Genomic DNA, 20,962 nt, shown 5'->3' on the forward strand with positions numbered 1-20,962 from the left:
TACTACAACAATAAACAGTAAGGAAGAGTAAAACAGTAGTCAGCCTATGGATTTGTTGCTCAACAGCAAAAGTGCTTATAAGCTTGACAAAGACGCTAAGTGGGTCTAAACGTCGTAATAATGGAGGAATAAAGAAGCATTGTACAAATGCACCTGGTATGCTGTCACTTTCTCCAGATATAGATGTTCCAATGCATTCATTGACATGACCGATTAGCCGCATAAAACGTCCGGCCAGCGAATATAGGACATTGTCGACCAAATACACCGGCTGATGTTTTGACATGGCCAGAAATGATAAGTCTTGCCCTATCTTTTGGCCGCAATCAGCTGACAGGTACCATAGGCTTCTATGGGAGCTGCCAGCAAAAGGAGGGGGAGGGAGTTTAGCAGCGGCTAGCGCTGCTAAACTATGTCAGCTGGCTGTGTGTAGCCAGTTGAAGTACTTAGCCTGACCAAAGGAATTCTGGGCAGCAGCGTATATAGCCGGCTGTGTGAAGGAGAAAGTTTTAGCCGCCACTTGGTCACGGCTTTTTCTCGTTCATGCAATTTTCGTCCGTGATGCGGGCAGCCGAAAGTTGCAACACTCGTGTGAAAGAGGCCAATGTAGGATTTTTTGGACCCAAATGAATGAAAAAAAAACAAGGGAGTGAAGAAGAGCACAGATCTAAATGCAGCAGTAGAAGACTGATGAAGAAAAATGGATATAGAAAAAACTCAGTGTGCTCAGATGGACACAACTCCAATGAATGCCTCTGTCTCTATAACAGTTTCACAACTCCACAAGCTTCAAGGCATGATCAAAATGGAGAGGTATCATCCAAAAAAATATAAACCCACTACACAGTGTGTATGGATGGCTAGAAGAACATCACTTGGAGACACTACTGAATCCCAATCGTACATGATGAAGATGCTGGGGAAGTTGAAATGTGTTGTACTGTTTATTGCTATGTGGTTAAATAAAAACATGTGAACACATATCATGGCTTTGTACATCTATTTTTGAATTACATTTTGATCATCCAACATATTGGCTACGGATAAACAGAAATAAAAACCTTTGTTTTTGCTTAATATTAATTATTTGGACCACATCTCTTTTTTTCTGACCCTGGACACTGCATATCTCCCCCTTTTTCCCACTCCCTTTTTTTCTTACTAGTGAAAGTTAGGGTCAAATTTCTCTGTGGGGTCGCCCTTTTCAGGGCGGTTACTCCATTGTTTAATCTATAGATTAGTGTATGGAATGATTTAGGGTGCAATTAGTGTTTTTCACATGATTAATAAAAGTTATATTTTAGTGAATGATACAGCACACCTTTCTATGAACTCTAGTTTCACTACTCCACAAACTCCAAGCCATGATTGAAATGAGGAAGTATCATCCAAAACCCTCTATACATTGTGTATAGATGCCTAAAAGAACATCACCTAGAGGCACTGCTTGTAGAACCATATGCTATTGAATCCCAGTCCTACATGATGAAGATGCCGAGGAGGAAGGGGTGTGTGTGTGTTGAAATGTGAGGTAGAGTGAGATGAAGGCATGATGTTTCCCTATCAAAGTTTTTTTTTTAAGCACAAAGCTACCTCCCACAATAATGGCTTTCTTTACACCTCAGTCATTTACCACACCTACAGTGTTGCCTAATGTAATTGCAAATCCAAGTTTCTTATATGGAAGTCTATATCCACACCATGTATAACTGGTGTGCTTGTTCTATACACTTAATAATGCTCCTGCTGTATACCCCAAATGTGTCCATAGTTTGTAATGCGTAAATATACTTTATGCTAAGAGTGTTCTTTTGACCTATATTCAACCAATATAAGTTGGCTTTTATTTCAATGTATTGATAAGCAAACAATTCAAAAGATCCCACAAACAAATATATGTACTTTTTTCAGTAAGAGTCACATATTCAACTGTATGACACTCTATGATGGGGTTATGCATTCGTCTTACATGCCATACTTTCCACTACATGTCAACAGAGTCCTACTTGTATTTGTAACATTTTATTTAAAAATGTTATATTTTTGGTTAGTGTTTCTGTTAGCCAGTTATGTTTCCATTATTTTTATTTTTTCATCACTTTAAAGCAAATCTGCATCTCTAGAAGGTAGCATATTACATAGATAGGTCCTTCATCCTCTAACTCTGCACTATGTAATATGGTATTACATAATGCAGCATATTCAGGTGGCTGATCCACTGTATTAGTTACTTAGACTCAATATTAGCCTCAGGTATATGCGCATATACGTAAGAGATATATACATACATACAGTATTTACAGTGTACTTCATAAGCATAAATATAAGCAAGGCCAACTGGACTGCCAAATGACTTTCTAAAAGTGTGCTTTAACACTAAAAGATGAAAAAAGTATATACATTTATTGGTACAGTTATCTGATACCAGCACTAACTGGACTCACCGAGAGTAGAGTATAGCCACATGAAGAAGATGGTACTCGATGAATAATAGAAAATCCATGAGAATATCCTTTCAAAAAGGAAAATCATGGCGCTCACCAACATTCCTAAAACTTTTCACCTTTATTGAAACATAGCATTGTAGAGATAGAAATGACTCTGGGACAGATACAAGCTTTTAACTTATCTTCTTACACTTAGTTTCAATAAAATAGCAGAGTTTTATGAGTGTTGCAAATATATATATTTCCCACAGACATAGGAAGGTGAGAAATCTTACTCTTCATGCTGACTGTCACTATCACCAACCTTCTATAGTGAAAGGCTTGCTGCTATTGCGCTTACGAGTACACTACCGGTCAAGGTTTTTGGAATACCTAACAAGTTATTTTTTACATTAACACTTTTCAACTCCAGCAAATAGCATGAAATGGTTCAAAGGAGGACTGATGAAGAAAGATGGATATATAAAAAAACTCATCTGATTGGGTTGTGCTCAAATAGGCACAACTCCAATGAACACCTCTGTCTCTATAACAATATCACAGCTTCACAAGCTTCAAGCCATGATCAAAATGGGGAGGTATCATTAAAAAAAACATAAACCTACTATACATTGTGTATAGAAGGCTAGAAGAACATCGCCTGGAAATGCTATTGAATCCCCGTCGTACATGATAAAGATGTCGGGGAAGTTGAAATGTGTTGTACTGTTTATTGCTATATGGTTAAATAAAAACAATTGAACACATATCATGGCTTTGTACATCTATTGTTGAATTACATTTTGGTCATCCAATGTATTGTCTACGGAAGAACGGAAATAAAAACCTGTGTTTTTGCTCAATACCCATTATTTGGATCAGATCTTGTTTTCCCCGACCCTGGACACTGGATACCTCCCCTTTTTTTCCCCTCCCTGTTTTTTTTACTAGGGAAAGTTGGGGTTAGGTTTCTCTGTGACTATGCCCTTTTCAGGGCAGTTACTCTATAGTTTAATCTATAGATTAGTGTATTAGGTGGTTTAGGGTGCAATTAGGTTTTTAACATGTGATAATTAATAAAAGTTATATTTTATTTGATGATACAGCACTCTTTTCCTTATAAGACAAAGCATTGTATGGATGGAAATGACTGTCGGACAGATACAAACTTAACTTATCTGCTTACGCTTTGTTTCAATCAAGTAGCAGAGTCTTATGGGTTTTGTTTCATATATATATATATATATATATATATATATATATATATATATATATATATATATATATCACATCTTCCACAAACATAGGAAAATGAGAAATCTTCCTCTTCATGCTGACTGTCACTATCACCAACCTTCTCTAGTGAAAGGCTCATTGCTATTGCACATATGAGTACACTACCGGTCAAGAGTTTTGGAATATCTAACCAGTTATTTTTTACAATGACACTGTTCAACACCAGCAAATAGCATGAAATGGTTCAAAGGAAGTTAAAAATATACCAATATTATATCATTCTAACCTGAAACGCAACTATAGTTTTAATTTATCATTTGGCTAATCATTTTTTCAGGCAACACATCAAGGACAGCTGCTCTGCAGCACTGAAAGCAAATTATAGTTTGCAATTGAATATAAACTATTCCTACAGGTGTCTCAACTTTTGTAGATTACTTTCAGACCCTCTGATTCTATATAACCCCTAGGGCAGGATTTGGACAGTTTTTTTCTTCAGGACAGAGGACATTGCTGTCATAATGGAAAGATAAAGGCAATTAACCAAAGAAGACAGACAATTATAACCTTTAAAAGTGAAGGTCTGTTCTACAGAGAAATTACCAAGAGATCCAAGGTGGCAGTCAGTACAATTTCCTATACCATCAAAATGCACTTAAAAACTGGAGGAAACTCTGACAGGAAGAGGTCAGGCAGACCAAAGGCCACTACAAAATGGGATGACAAGTTTTTGAGAATCAACAGTTTGCGTGATCGGAGCTTCAGTGCAAAATCTTCAAGCACAGCTTAATGCAGCAAAAAACAAACAAGTTTCCATTCCAGCTATGAAGAGAAGACTTCTATCTGCAGGTTTGACTGGTAGAGTATCCGTGAGAAAGCCACTGCTAAGGTTGTAAAATAAAAAAAAAAGACTTGTCTGGGTCAAAAAGCACCTCCGGTGGACTACTGAAGGATGGAAGAAGGTCTTATTGACTGATGAATCAAAATTTTATATCATTGGTTCATCATGCAGGGATTTCGTAAGTCATTGAGTAGATGAAAGGATTGTTCCTGAGTGTCTGACACAAGCCGTCAAACATGGAGCAGGAAGTGTGATGGCTCGGGGCTCTTTAGCTGGATTCAGCATTGACAACTTGCACAAAGTAACTAGCACACTAGACAAAAAGTGCTGCCACTGCATTTTGATATGCCGTGCAATACCCTCTTGAACCTAGTTGGGCAGAGGTTCATATTACAGTAAGACAATAATCCATACTTCTAGGTTATATCAGAACTACTTATGAAAACAAGAAGAAGGCTTCAAAGAATGGAATGGCCCGCACAGTCTCCAGATGTAAACCCCATTGAGCTTGCTTGGGATGAACTGGAGAGAAGGGTGAAAGCAAATCAGCCTACCAGTACAGCACATTTGTGGGAACTTCTGCAACAATGTTGGGAAGAACTTTCTAAACAATATCTGAATGCAACTGTCGAAAGAATGCCTCAATTGTGTAAAGCTGTTATATCAGCTGGAGGTGGCTACTTTGAAGAGGTTAAAATCTAGATTTTATTTGTTGAAACAAAGTTAATCCATTATTTTAATTCATCTTAACTTGTTTATTTGTTCTATGCTTCCATTTCAAAGTACAGGTAAGACATTAAACTGTAAATATCTATAAAAACTAGAAAAATTGAGGTGTTCTAAAACTTTCAACTGATAGTGTAGGATCTCATGAGGTTTAGCCAGAGCTATCAGATGAGAGTCACTGGGAGTTAATGTACCCGTATACTCCAGCTCAGAGTAGGGGGGTAGTACAAACGTGCATGGTCGTGAATGATGGAGACACAGGTGTGGAGCAAGGCTAACAAGCATATAACTTTGACAGCAGTTACTCTTGTGCAAGTACAGGAACATCTAAAACTTTTTATGCAACACCACTCATATACCACACGTGCCTGCCCCTGATCTCATAGCAAGTCACCAAACTGAGGGATCATAAAAAGTAGATCCTATGTTAAAAAGGTTTCCACTACTGTGTTACACTGTATTGCTGGAAAGCTTCAATATTGTGCTGTATCGTAATAGAATATGCTGCATCCTATGTGAATTAACCATCTGGTATCAGATATTTCCAATGGGTTGTTTTTTGAGGAAAAATGACTCACGTCAATTCTGATATCCAAGATTACATTTTATCTATTTACAGTGGTTTTGCTGCTGCACATAGGAAGCGGTTTCAGCCAAACTAATAGTGACAGGACTATGTTGTATCATTCATGATTAAGTATTTATGAATCACCAGATAGTTGGCATGGGTTAGAGATGACATGTACCCTAAGGCTCACTTGTATGAAAAGATAAGGGCTGGAATAGATAGTTTGAATTCAACAAGTAATCGACTGTGTATCACCTATTTTCAAACTTTCTAGCTTTCATTACCCTGCTATGTACTAACCTATATTTATTACTGACACCTTCCTTTTTATGACCTAGTATTGTAAATGTGTTGCCTATGTTATTTTGTGCTATTTTCTTGTAGCAGTAAGGTCCTTCTGAGTTCAGATCCTGACTATAGTAACATCTGCATTACATTTCTAAGTTCCCTGGGGTTGATACTTGCTTTCTTTGGATACTCAAGTTTCCTATCATAACCCAGAAATGACAATCATAAGAAATCATTTGAGTTCCTATGAATTTTACCCACGTGTGAGACAAATAGTCCCATTGAAGGCATGGAGCAATGCTAAAGAGTACATCTTGTTTCCTGTGCTACAGAATAAGTTGGTGCCATGTAAAGCAACAGGTAATAAGTGACAAACAAACATAGACTCAGAAGTTTTGGTTGGCCCTTAGTCCAACCCTTTGAGGTCTTTTTTTGCTAGCATGAACATTGGCACAGCTCTAAAAGAATGGGTCTAACTAAAATCCTGAGAGCAAGTAGAGTTTGGCTCCAAGTATAGTGCAAAGCTCATTATTGAATAGTGAGATATACTTAGGCAAAATACTTGGTATGATTTCTACATCGCTTAATGCTACAGTTTGCATTAGAAAACCTTATCAATCATGAAAGAAGAATGTATAACTGGCCAATAATATTCCTTATATAAAACAGCTGGATCTGCCTTCAGATCTAAAAAGGAGCACTCCAGTGGAAAAGGAGTGTTGGCAGAATAAGGATTTTAAAGCATGAGCAGTGTGCTATAATCCAGCCAAGCTTCATTAACAAGGGCTAAGCCTCTGTTTCTAGACTTTAATTCACTTCCACCGTACTGTAATTATAACACCTCATACTGTGTAGGGTGTGACATATCCTGCAGTATGTGATGGGTTGCTATAATCAGCTTATCAACAAACACTAGAAAGGATGATCTAAACAAGCAATAAAAAAGTCAAACAAAAAACCCCATGAGACTTGTAAGATGAAATAAAATGTCAATGCGATCCTAGCTGGGACTATTAAATTCTGCAGCCTGTATGATTTGAACTAACGACAGTGATAAATGGGATGTAGACTATTATTTAATAGCTTATATAAACAGAGCCTTGCCTTATCACTCGCTTCTCTGTTCCCCCTTCTTTGTAGATTGCTTAACATGCAAGAGGTGTGCAGAATCCTTTGCAGCTTGGAAAAAAACGTGTCACCTATCAGTTGGTCAATATCATAATTTGCATTTTAGTTCCATGCTGCTGGCAAAGTTCCATGTGTCTCCATGCTGATAGTTGGTGCTATTTAAGAGTACGCTTTTATTTATCTGCTGCTACAAGGCACTGTGCAAATGTGAAGGTGTGCAGATACAACCATTCAGTTATCTGCTGACAAGAAGTATGACCAAAATGCATCAAAGTGTAATACATGCTATCTGAACACATCACTTATCTTAGAACATATGAAATGAGCTTTCACATGAGTTGCCTTTCGATAGAATGATGTGCTATTGTCAATGATAAAGAGGAGGGCATTGGGAAATGCTAGAGAGAATATGTTAATGAATGGATAGAACAGTTTAAACAGGACATGGCAATGTGATCTTGTAACAATCTCTTTAATATTATGCTATCATGTATGGTCAGCTAGCCCTTGCTGCATGTAGTTCAAAATGATTCTTGCCTCAAGGACTGCATAGTGTAAAGATAAAATGAAACAGACATGTCCACTGTCCATGGTGCTGAAATCTCTTAAGGCTGTAACATTCATATTCAGCTGAACTCTATTGATCGTTCAACACTTGTTCATGTGGCCAGTGTGCGGCTATACACCATAATAGAAAAAAAGCAACACAATCTATACGTAGAGATATAGCATAGCCAATTGTAGAAGGGCTGAGTTTGTCACTTGGCTCAACTTATATTATCATCAAGTTATTATGATGCACTAACAATGCAGGTAAATGTCAACTTCAGCACTGCTACATTTGTAAAGAAAAAAGAAATAGTGCCTTTTCCTTAACAACTCCAACCATCATGAGCATAATTCATTAAATGACCATGCAATCTTCACAACTAATTAACTTTTAGAACTACATACTACACTACAACAGACATGGCAAATGCATTCTCCTTTACCTGGCTCAGTTATATGTAGCTTTTGATCTGAGGGTAACAGTAAAAGAAACTCTGTGCAAGTTCTCTGTTCCAAATCAGCCACTTGCTTCTTGCAAAGATCTTTGATGATGTGTATTGCCTTGTGACACAAGTTTGCATCTTCTCCTGTTGCCGTATTCATTTCCCACACAGCATCCTTTTCTGGTCTGGCTTCTCTCTCTCTGTCTTTCCAAACCAGCCAAAAGATTGTGGAGAAAAAAAAAATCAACAATTCATAAAATCTGGGGAAGAAAGCATCTATCTGTCAGGATTTTGAAATACTGCCTTATGTGGCTGCAACATCCACAGGGAAATTAGGTATTGAAGCATTCATTGGAGTTCACAGAGAGTCTGATTGTCTTATTGCCAGGGATCAGATATCTCATTTACTGCTGAGGCGGTTCCTAGACCAAGATCCTCCTACTACATTAAATTGTTTGATAATGCCACATTTTTTTTCTGTAGCAGAAAAGCAAAGAAATGTTAACCTCTTAATAACTCAGATGTGTTTTACTGGCTTGGAGTGGACCAGCTGTACACAGACAATGGCTATAAATCTTTCAACAAGCAGCTTTCAATTGTCAGTTTCTGCTGGGCAGTTAGATAACAAGGCAGCAAGAAAGAACACAAATATTATGCAATTGCTGATACATTGTGCCATCTATTAGATAGATACTAAACAAGTCTACACTAGGCAATTAAAATAATCAGTAGTCATAGTGAAATGTCTCTGCTTTAAAATATCATATGCTGCATTAATCACATGGAAACATTTAAGAACCATGTTACAAATACAAGTGAGGAGGATTCAAGAACCTTTGCCTTTGGAGAATAAGATATGTGTTCTATGTTTTACTGCTGCTGATATGGTACAGAGTGAAAATTAATCCTTACAGGGACATAGGGAGTTTTCATATCTGCGATCAGGGTTCACCTTTCTTGCTTCGCTCTGGGAGCAGGAAAGGGGAATCCTCATGCCTGAATGGCTACACCTCAGAATAGAATGGAACAACGATGAACGGACCCCATTGACTATAATGGGGTCCTTTTGCTTTCCGCTCAGCTGCCCTGCTTTTGGCCGGGACAAAAAGTGTTGCATGCAGCATTTTGTCTTCCGATATTTGAAATCCGGATATTCCAATACAGATATGAAACCGCCCTTAATCTCACCAAAAGAAATTACTTATACACCCCACGTTATTTTAAGGGCTCATTCACACGGTCGTATTGTCACTGCTTATTACGCATGTTTTTTTCCCGCGCGGTGAATGGAGGCAATGAAAGTGTATGGACTTTCATTCTTCCATTCACACCTGCGTTGGAGAAGCAAAGGGACATCCATATAAAACACAGGAGAAATAAATCGCAGCATGCTCTATTTCTCCACGTTTCATATTGTAGAAATAGTATTGAAATGCTGCCCCTTCACAATGTCTGCGAATGGACAGCGCTTAATATGCATCCCCCTCTACAAAAAGCGGGTCATTAGGAAAAAAAGGTCACACTGTGCATGTCTGTGATGTCAGAATCCCAGGCATGCGCAGTGCCTACCGCAGCCTGTACTCATCTCTGTCGGCTCTCTGCTAGCAGAGCGAATGGGCTATGATGCTGCAATGCTGCAAAAAATCATTCAAATGAGTGAAAATTAATGATTATCATTTGGTCTAAACATGAGCCAATGACTAAACGACAAACAGTAATCATTCACTTTCCGTTCGGCATTTGTTTTAAGCAGGCATAAAAATCATCGTTGGCTCGTTTGATTATTTTTTTCGGGTTAAACAGCGTTCGTTTAGTCATTCTCAGTCACTTAAAGAGCGAATGTGAAAGACTGAACAATTCTTTGAACGAGCCAACAATGTATCTGCTTGTCTAAGCAGGCTGCATGAGAGCGAACGAGCTAGCAGTGACATCACTCGCTTGTTCGCTCATCTAAAAGGACCCTTATACTCAGGGTTTGCGGATAGCCATAGCCTATGCTGCTCAAGAGATATCTGATGCAGCCACTCTAATTGTAAAACAGAAGCTAAATGTAAATTAGTCACCAGAGGTTTCTTCTATATAAGGTTGTCTGGGTTCTGATGAATGGCACCTTGAAGGATATTGCATGAGAAGGGCAACATTTATAGTGCTAGTTGTTGTGAGAAAGGATTAGAGTGTTTTTTGTTTTTTTTTACTTTGTAACTTTGAAGACATCCAGTTCCTTAAAATTCCAGAAATGTCTAGGCAGTCTTGTGGAACCTAGCAGCTATGTACAGTCGTAATTATGAAATAAAATACTGCCTGCGACTTATCCAGCAAATAATTGAATATCATTTGTATTTTTTCACCCAGTAAATTAAAATTAGCAGCTGGAGTGGATTTCATTTGCCTTCCCCTAGATCAACTTAGTAATAGATATGTAAAATTGCCTTTGAAACACAAATTTTGATAGCTTGGAAAATGCATCTCTTAAGCTTTGAAGTTTCACTGCAGATTCTATGGCACAGGCATATAACGCTGGGGGCCACATAAAAGGTCACATTTCTTTTACTCCAAAGAATCAGATGTTTCTCATATACGCTTTAAATTATTGATAATGTTGAACCTGTGGTTGGACTTATGTTCTCTATATCACTAGTGGTAGAGTGTAAGCAAAAATGGAAGATCTGAGTTTTATCTCTGCTCAGATCATCAAAATTGGTCCATACTAGAGATGAGGGAGCATACTCGCTAAGGGCAATTACTCGATCGAGCATTGTCCTCAGCGAGTACCTGCCCACTGGGAAGAAAAGAGTCGGCTGCCGGCGCGGGGGAGCGGTGATTTGCGGGAGTGAGCAGGAGGGAGCGGGGGGGAGAGAGGGAGAGAGAGATCTCCAGCACCCGAATCTTTTTTCCGAGCGGGCAGGTACTCGCTAAGGGCAATGCTCGCTTGAGTAATTGCCCTTAGCGAGTATGCTCGCTCATCTCTAGTCCATACATGATGGCTTAAAAATACTTATCTAGACACAATATACATAAGATGTTGAGTGACTTTGTAAATAGATTGCATTACTTCGCTTATTGTTTTACAGGGTGCACTTACAATTTTGCATGCCTCAGTGCTCAAATCTCCCAACATATCTTGCTGGATTAATGTTTACTCTTAGCTTGTTCAGGAAATTTGTTTACTGCATAGGGACACCAGCGTACATTAAGGCCGGCTTTACATGGGTGAGAAAAATCGCACGAGATTTGTGCATTGTGAGGCGCACAAGTCTCGCACAAACATAAACCACATTCTTTTGAATGGGATCATACACATGATTGATGTTTTCCCGCATTGGGCTACAATGCAATGTATTCAATGAGGGCAACCGCAGTATTGCACCACCTGCGTGGTGCACAGGGTGCAATGTAAGATTTCCCCCATTGAAGACAATGGAGAAACTCTGCAATCTTTTGCTGTGGCTGTCACCCACAGTGGAGGATTGCTACTTCCCCGAAGTAATGTGAGCCGGAATATCCTAAGGAGGAGATTCTATTTCCACGCTCTGTTCGGGGAACAGAAATGGAAAATCCCCTGGCCGAACAGGTTGTCTTATGATGGAACACCGAACAGAACCCATTGACTCTAATGGAGTCCATGTCAGGGCTTAAACATGGGACCTCCTGTGCGCCAATTGGCAGCTCTTTTTGCTTTGCCATCCCTTGGCTGTCCTTTAGCAGCCCTTGAAAAGCTCCTCTGCTAACACTTAGCAATGATCCTGTGTTTCCTGGTCTGCTCCCCTGTCCTGACGTTGCCTCTGCTTGTGATAAAACACTCAATAAAAGTCTGGCCCTGCCACTCCTTCAATACATGATTGTTTTGGTCCACAGCCTTATTCAAGCTCTATTGCTGACCTGCTCCACTACAGACAATTGAGAGCTTCTGTTATCGACCCCTGACTTTCTTCCTGACAACGCTACCTGCATCCTCCTTTGTACTGCAAATTGAGACCACCTGTTGCTGACTCCAGGCTCTCCCCTGACTATTCTCTGGACCTGCACAGCTACTACACCTGTGGCTCCACACTCCATTTGGTTTCCACTCAGTGCCCGGCACTTTACCTGAAGAAAAAGCTCTACATGCTCTTTCTTCTGGTATGTTGTGCCAGATCTGCAATGTAACCTCCGACTGGAGGTTGCAACTCAGATGTGAAAGCAGCCTAATTTAATGTAAGAAGAGCAAACTTATACACTATGTTACATGAGCTCTTTTAAAGGAGGTGTCCAAGTTTTTTTTGCAAACGTATGTGCCCCATGTAGCAACACAACAAAAATGCATTTGCATACTGTATTCACTATCCACACTACCTCCTGTATTCTGTGCCACTGCTGCAGGTCTCTTCATGACATCATGTTTAGAGGCTGCAGCAACCTTTTTATGGGACATCACAGACTGCTGCAGCCAATGACAGGGCTCATGGCTGCAGCCTGTAGACAAACACCAGGCACGGAGAATGAGCAGAGGCATAGGACTAGGCGGGGAGATGGAGGAGGAGAGTATATGCCTGTTTGCTATGTTACTGATGGGGCACATGTTTTTTTCAAAAAAGAAACAATTCAGACATCACCTTTAAGGGATGTGCATATTGAGAAGCCTGTCAACACTTTCCTATAGTCAGCAGAACTTAGAATAAAGTTTTGGGCTGGAATAGGGACATTTACTCTGGGCCAACAAATATAAGTAATGCTATGGGGAGATTAATATTGGTGCACCAACAATGCAGGATAATAAACTGGACTGGATAGACATATGTCATTATTTATCCTTATTAACTATGTTACTATATGCGCAGTACACCAGACTCTCACCCAGCACAGCAGGTTGCACATTCTGTGGATGAATCTGCCATAGGTTTAAAACAATGCCAGGTTGGATCTAAGTAGAGAGGTGTTGGAAGACTAGAATAAATGAGTTGAGTTTGGCACAACTCTGAAGTCCCACCTGGCACAATCCTATGTGATAGAAAAACAAGTGGCACAGAAGCCTCACTAAAATGGCATTTGGCCCAAACACCATTATTCTCAATGTATTTTTGACAGAAATCTGTCATAAGGTATTTTCAAAGTTACTAACCTTTTTGTCCAGCTTATATTTATATACAAACTACAATGAGGTTCAAGTGTGAACATTTCTTTTCAACTGTAAATGTATGAGAGTTCACCACTCTTGAAAAAAACAGAACTTTCTTATTTTTTTGGCAACGTAGCAGCATGATAGCTTGTGTTTTGTGGAACAACATGTGCTGCGGAATAAGTTGGCGCTATACAAATAAAGATTATTATTATTATTATGTATATTTCAAAGGTACTCGAAATACTTCAAAAAATTTCTAAGTGGGTTAAATAGAAAAAAGGAGGAGGAGGAAAGAAAGAAGAAAGGGAAGGGGAAGGATTGATTATTCTCCTGCTTCTTCTGCATCACTTTCTTCTCTTTCTGCTCGTCCTTCTTCTTTACTTTGTTCTTATTCTCCCCTGGAGGAGAAGGAGGAGGGAAGAAGAAGAAGGAAGAGGTGGAAGAAGGAGAAGAAAGAGGAGGAAGAAAGTAATAGTAGCATAGTGGTTTATTGGTTAGTAGTGTTGCCTTGCAGTGATAGGCTCAAATCTGAGAAAAAGCAACATCTGCAAGGAGTTTTACAGTTCCATGCAGATTTCAACCTAGGACCTCAGCACTGCAAGACAACAGTGCTAACTACGGAGCGGCATCCATTGAAAAGGAACCATCCCAAACAGCAGGCTCTCAGAAAGTGTTCAGTACTTGCTTCAGGGCTTTTTCTAAATGAACTTCTGGTTTGGCAGAAAAAAGCTGCCTGAGGGCGCCCACCCACTGGCATTTTTTTTCACTGCGAAATTCGCAGGTTTTTTTTTTTCTGCAGGGGGTCTATGGGACTTGTAATGTAAAAATCGCGATCGCGCAAAATCACGATTTACCGCGATATCGCGATTTTGCGCGATCGCGATTTTAGCTTTGCATGTCCCATAGCCCAAAGACCCCTGCAGAAAAAAAAAAACGCTGCGAATTTCGCAGTAAAAAAATGCTAGTGGGTGGGCACCCTAAGGTTTCATTTCTCATCAAACTGATTTTTTAGCCAAGTTCGACCAGAATTTGGGTTCTACAGTACATGTTCGGTTCACTCATCTCTAACCTTTACCTTAGGGTGGCTAAAAATGGATGTATTTGCACACGTTTTTGCGCATGCAAAGGTTGCAGAGAATAGAACCCATTGATATCAAAGGAAGGGGGGACTGCTCAGATGGAAACGTATATCGGCCTGCCGTGAAAACGCTGGCTGATATATACTCATGTAAGTAAGACCTAAATAGGCAAAAAAGTACACTTCTTTGTGCAGACACATACGCAAATCAACCTCATTCACTGCGCAGATACATTCGCCTGAAGCCACCCTAAGTCTACATGATAATACAAACTACACTTAAAAATTAGCAATATCAACCAGGAAAACATTGACATTAGGGTCTGCTGCGATCTAAAAGGTTTTTTAGCTTGCGTTCTTTTCCCCATGGTTTTGCTCTGTTTTCCGTGCATCCCCCTTGTGTATTGTGTGCACCCCCCATAGACGTCTATGGTGCTATTGGTACGTAAATGCGCAAAAAATAGAGCATCTTCTAACAAACAATGCTCGTGCGCAAAAAGAAAATGTGAATGAATCCATTGAAATCAATAGGTTCTATTCTGTGATTATTGCAGGCGCAATTTTTGCTCATACAAATATGCAAGCAAATACACCCATGTGAAGCCACCCTTAGCAATTTTGTGCACACCTCAATGCAACGTATTTGTGCTATACATGAGGCTCTTTTGCGCGCATCGTCGTATTTTACTGTACTTTTTGTGCACGCAGGACGTGTTCTTATGAACTCGGTAGACCGAATGTCCTGATTTTAATGGCTATCAAGCCTAATGAATTCCAGATGTGTTGTTTTTATCACGGAATTGCACAGTATTTTGTGCATCCTTTTCTGCATTGCGCTGCACTTGAGCACGCCCAATAGACTTTTATAGTGACATTTGGTGTGCAAATACGCCAAAATATAAAGTAGTTCCTATTTTTTTTGCACGTGCGAGAAAAAATGTTAATGTGTATGAACCCACTGACATCAATAAGTTCTATTCTCTGCGTATTTAGTGCGTGAATTTTACACGCACAACAGCGCTCGCAAATATGCCCAGGTGAAGCAGCCCTAAGAAGGAAAATAACATTTCTGCTAATTGTGAGAAGCAACAGGACTTCTCAGAGCCACAAATATCCCAGGCCAGATTTTTAAAAACCAAGTGCCTGATTTCTTCCTTAATTCCGTGCAGTGTTGTTGCCTTGTGCGCTCAGGATAAATGTCGCTTAATGTAAGGGTTATTATAACTTTGCCGAAGGCTTTACATTTTGCTGTGCCAGCCCTTACAGTTAAGTGTGTTTATAGATGTACAGTAACTCAATCAACATAATAAAATATGCAAACCCGTACTGTATATATGTAAAATAAGCAATCCCCAAGCGCCAATGTTCTTCTTACCAATTTAACAAATTAATAATGCTAAACTCAGCAGCTTACAAGAAAACTGGAAAACTGAAAATAAAGCAAGCAAACTTCAAATATTTGGAGACAATTTTTTAAACTTTCCCATCATCTACGTAGAATCGCTGAAACCAGCGCACCTAGCAATGAGGATGCACAGATGTGTGGAGAACAACAGGTGAAGAGGAAAACAATAGATTGGTCTAGCATCCTTTTGGAGAACTTCTTTAAATTTAGAATCGGCAATAGGGCTGCTGGGCTCTAAGCTACCTCCTATGTCCAGATTAACTTTTTTTTTTTTTAAAGGAACTTTAGTTAGCCAGAGATTAGTTAACAAACATACAAACATAGTCAGCTGGCACCACAGGTGTCAGATTCAGCAAAATGTTACATTGCATGGAAACCAGGACAGAGATACTCGTTACCGTTGTATACACACACATTTCTTTTTGACACGTAATGTCTGGCTAGAACATTTTTCTTTTTAACTTTAACTTTATCCATTATTACGAAATGACAGATTTAGCCTTGGAGCGAATTAGCTGTACTCGGATGGGAAAAGGGAAAGAAAAATTAACAAAAGAACCCCCCCCCCCCCCCACCACCACCACCACCACGCGACTCCTTTTCTAAATTTGTAAAATCAGAGAGGAAACTCTAAGGATAGGGTTTTAACTCAGACAACAGGTTGAGCGGATGTCCTTCATTGTGTCCTTCCTTCACCATTACTTCCCCTCTACCGTCTAGTCAGGCACTCCCAATGCTGTCGCAGGGCACCTCACCCAATCACCCCAGATCTTATCAAATTTTTCAGGCCATCCCCTGGCCATGTATGTCAATTTGTACATTGGGATTTCGGAATTGACCACCCGGACCCATGCATTCCTGGTCGGCCTCCTAGGGTGTTTCCAGTTAAGCGAAATTACTTTTTTAGCATAGAAAAGTAGTAGCTTGTACAATATGCGTGTTGCTGCGGTCACCGGTAGGTCACCAACAAGCCTGAAGAGGCACGTTCCAGGATGCATGATCCTCGTGGCTCCTAGGTGTGTTTCCATAAAGACAAGCACGTCTCTCCAGTAGCCCTGCAGGATTGCACATTTCCAAAACACGAGCACACAGTCTGGAAGGAGTATAATATATGCGGTGCAGGAACTTAACTTGGATGAGTTTGTCTCTAGCGCTTACCAGGGGGGGACCAGATCCTCTCAGTATATCATCATCCTCCTCTCCCGAGGTCAGATCAGGGATATCCCGCTCCCATCTCTGGACGGCCCTCTCGCCCAGCGGGGCCAGGGGCTGTGCTATGTGGGCGTAGAAGCTCAACATCGGTTTGACAAGATTACACATCTGTGCCAGGCCCTCTAGTCGTGTCATGGATAGTGGGATAGATGTGCCCCCAAACTGAGCCCTGGTCACATGTCGCAGCTGGTAATACCTGAAGTAGGAATTTTCAGGTAGGCCATGAGCTATCCGCAGTTGTAGGAAGGTGCAGAGCGTACTCTCCCCGACTATGTCAGAGAGGACATTGACGCCCCATCGTCTCCAGAAGGCAGACTCTGGGACACGTTGAAAGTGTGGCAGTTTGGGGTTGTTCCAGAGGGGTGTGTGCGAGGAATCGCACATTCTCCTCCTCAGTGGACAGTCTCGAGACTCGTTGCCAGACCTCCAGTGTCACCAGCATGGGAGTAGGCAGGGGAGCGACCGAAGATGAAGGGCTGCTCAGCAGCAACCCCCGCAGGCTCTGGGCAGGGTCCACCATTCTATGTTCCAGGCCCACTGCCGGGTTGTAGTTTGACGAGGATAGCCACCACCCCGCATACACCAACTGGCTAGCCAGGTAATAGTAGTTGAAGTGTAGTAGGGCTAACCCTCCCTTGCTCGACGGGAGGCACAGGGTCTCCAATCTGATGCTGGGTGCGGTGCCCCTCCACAGCATGCGTAGCACGATCCCTCGGAGTGTAGTAAAGAACTTTTTTGGAACTGGCGTAGGGGAGTTATGTAGTATATACAGAAATTTTGGCAGTAGTTATGTCCAGATTAATTAACGCCTTAAGAAAGCGGCCTTATGTTTTAGGATTTTCCTCCCAGTTTTAAAAAATCATAACACTTTTATTTATCCATCAGCACAGCTTTTAGAGGGCTTGCTTTTTGCGGGACAAGTTTTATTTTTCAATGTTAGGCCGCGGTCAGACGAGTGTGGTTTACACGCTGCTAAGCAATGTGTAAACCACACTGCTGACATACAGGGACTTCTGCACGTGAAAAGGCTGCCCCACGGCTCCCATATGTAATATACCATATAATGTACTGAGAAACTTTTTAAAAATGGTGGAGTGAAAAAGGAAAAAAAAGACAATTCCACTATCTTTGCAAGGAGGTCTTGTTTCTACAACCCACAAACTGCAGCAAAAATGACATAATAACTTTATTCTATTTGTCAGTATTATTACGACCAAATTTATATAGTTTTTTTTTTTTTTGCTGCACTACTTTTAAAAAATAATTACATTTTTTCTTGGAGAAGGGGTGACCAAAAAAAAGCAATTTTGATGTGTATTTTCTTCTGGTGACATTCACCATGCGAGATAAATAATGCCCTACTTTGATAGATCGGAACTTTATGGACACAGTAATGCGAAATTTGTTTTGTATTCTTTTAATTTAGTTTTTTTTTTGCTGTAAATGTGAGAAAAGGTAGGAGGGGGGTAAAACTTTTATTACCTTTTATTTTTTTAACGCATTAGTAACCACCCAAATGTGTTTTCACATTCTGGGTGTGTGGGCTTTAATCTACAGGGCCGTAAAATATGCCAGCCCTGTAGACTAAAGCCGCCCCGGGGTCTATGCATGTGACAGCTCCCTTTTCTCAGCTGCCAGAGGTAGCTGATAGCCTGGAGCTATCATGAAGGGCTAACATGTGCAACCCCCAGTCACACGATCACCGCTATCCATTGGCATATATGTTAAATAAAGTTAAGGTTTTATCTCTTCTCACGGATCGGATCTGTGAGGAGACATAAAACTACTCACATCCGGCGTCCACAATGTTCCGTGGCGATCTGGTCCTGCAAAGACCTGACACGCACCAGACAGCACAATGTTGGGCGCATACACAGAAGGCCGGAGAGCCCGGGAAATTTAAGTCTCCCTGCTTCCGGCTATCAAACATAGCCAAGAGCAGGGAGATGTCACTGGGGCTGCAGTAAGGATAACAGCGATCATGTAAAGTTTAAAAAAAGTTTAAAAAGGTTAAAGTTTCATGTCCCCGATGGGATCTTTATCCATGGACCTATATTTAAATACATTAGGAGACAATACAAGGATCTCTCTTATGATCTGTTTATACCCAGGACTGCGAGGGTAACAAGAGGGCATCCACTACGTCTAGAAGAAAGCAGGTTTCATCACCAACACAGGAGGGGGCTCTTTACTATAAGATCAGTGAGACTATGGAACTCTCTGCCTGAGGAAGTGTTTATGGCAAAATCCATAGAGGAGTTTGAAAGGGGACTAGATGTCTTTCTAGAGCGCTATGATATTACAGGATTAGCTTTATTAATAGCTCAAAATAGAGCAAAGAAAGGTATAGTGTCCAATCACGCTGGACAACATCCTACATTATACCTTTTTGCAGTAGTAAAATAACAAATCACTACAAAATCTTAGTGAGTAAAGCAATTCGGATACAATGAGTAAATATGGTCTCCAGGAAATGCTCAAACCCCCACTACAAGTATACATGGCTTTCATGAGCTTCAGATTAAGCTATAGTTAAACCTTGAATAACAAGTGTATCACGCAATACCTAATACTTTTCCATTCCAGTGAAGGCTTTATTGCGAATCCAGAAGAAATCCAAATCCAAAAGGAAGACAGAGTCACATTCTTACATGTTTCAGGCTATTTGAACCTTTAGTCATAGCATATAACTTTTTCTGGACACTGGACTCTCTTATTGTTTTTCTTCCCATCATCTACAGTACATTTCATTGAATCTATCACAAATTAAATGTGAGCATGGGTAAAGATAAGTGAGAGACTGCACACAACTTACTAATAAAAAAATATTCTATTCTAAAATAGGAATAGGTGCAAGTGGTATCTTCTTCACTTTCAAGCAGCCAGTGGTTCTATTGTCCATGTCTGCCTGCAGGCTCTCTGTAAATGTTCACAAGTCCCTTCAGTCACCAAATAATTTATCTAGATTGAAACAATATATATTAAAGCCTTTTCACACAGGCCAATAAATCGTTCAGTGTAAATGCATGACCTGACTAAACAACGAACAAGAATCCATTCGCTTCTCAATCGTTGTTCAGTTTCTGCATGCAAGAAACTGAATGACAGATTGATTTGTGCAAACAGGCAGTCGTTTATTTATGAACGACTGCCTGTTTACTGTGAATGGAGGCGGGCGGGTCCGCCTCGATTCACTAGTGATGATCGTCCCTGTGTAAAAGCTGAGGAATGATTATTGCTGGGACAATCTGTCGGGCATCTGCACCCAACAAGTCGTCCTGTGTGAAAGGGCCCTTAGACAGGGAGGAAAAGGAGCTGCAGCAGGATCTCTTTCTCAATGTGCTACTGTGTGATGGTAGGAGGGAGGATCATATTACTTTGTCTCTGCTGCAGCCTGATGTTTTATTCACATGAATGTATATACATGGGTATGTAGGCTCGTTTTCACTGCCGGCCGATATACGCGAATATCCGAGGCATTGGTTTCCAATGCATTCGCTCACATGGGCTAATAGGAAAAAAAAGGGAGGGGGAGGCAGTTTAGGGGCATCTATTTAGGCATATGATGTCAGTCTGAGGATTTATGCCGAGCGAGGGATTTTCGGGCTGCAACATATTTTTCCACTAAAAACATTGCACCCAGCCGTGTGGATGGATAAGAAAATGCTAATTAGCTCAGCAATTAAACACAGAAAATCATCCAATTATGCAAATTCACGGCACGTTCAAGCGAACGTAAAATGCATATGCTCATGTGAAGGAGCCCTGAGTGTGAGACTGCATGGGCAGGAGGGGAAATATCTGGGGAAAGACATATGGTTTTGTCAGAGTACAAAGCAGCAGACCTCTGGCATCACATGAGAAGGGCCCACCCATTCAACAAGCATTTGTTTTTTTTTTGGAATTAAGATTTATTGGTATTTTTATAGTTATAGTTTTTACATACATGACTTTAAAAAAAAAA

The 20,962-nt window shown here is 40.4% G+C and overlaps 1 protein-coding gene across 1 annotated transcript in view; it reads right to left on the bottom strand.

Moving 5' to 3' along the window:
• SYT6 (synaptotagmin 6) overlaps positions 1-8,365 on the bottom strand; it is a 474,646-nt gene extending 466,281 nt beyond the window's left edge. Inside the window, exon 1 of the mRNA XM_066600083.1 lies at positions 8,206-8,365. Coding sequence (XP_066456180.1) covers positions 8,206-8,365 — 160 coding nt within the window. The remainder of the gene's footprint in view (positions 1-8,205) is intronic.
• Positions 8,366-20,962: the final 12,597 nt, after the last annotated feature.

Source organism: Eleutherodactylus coqui, chromosome 4, assembly GCF_035609145.1.
Source record: "Eleutherodactylus coqui strain aEleCoq1 chromosome 4, aEleCoq1.hap1, whole genome shotgun sequence".
Lineage (NCBI taxonomy): Eukaryota > Metazoa > Chordata > Amphibia > Anura > Eleutherodactylidae > Eleutherodactylus > Eleutherodactylus coqui.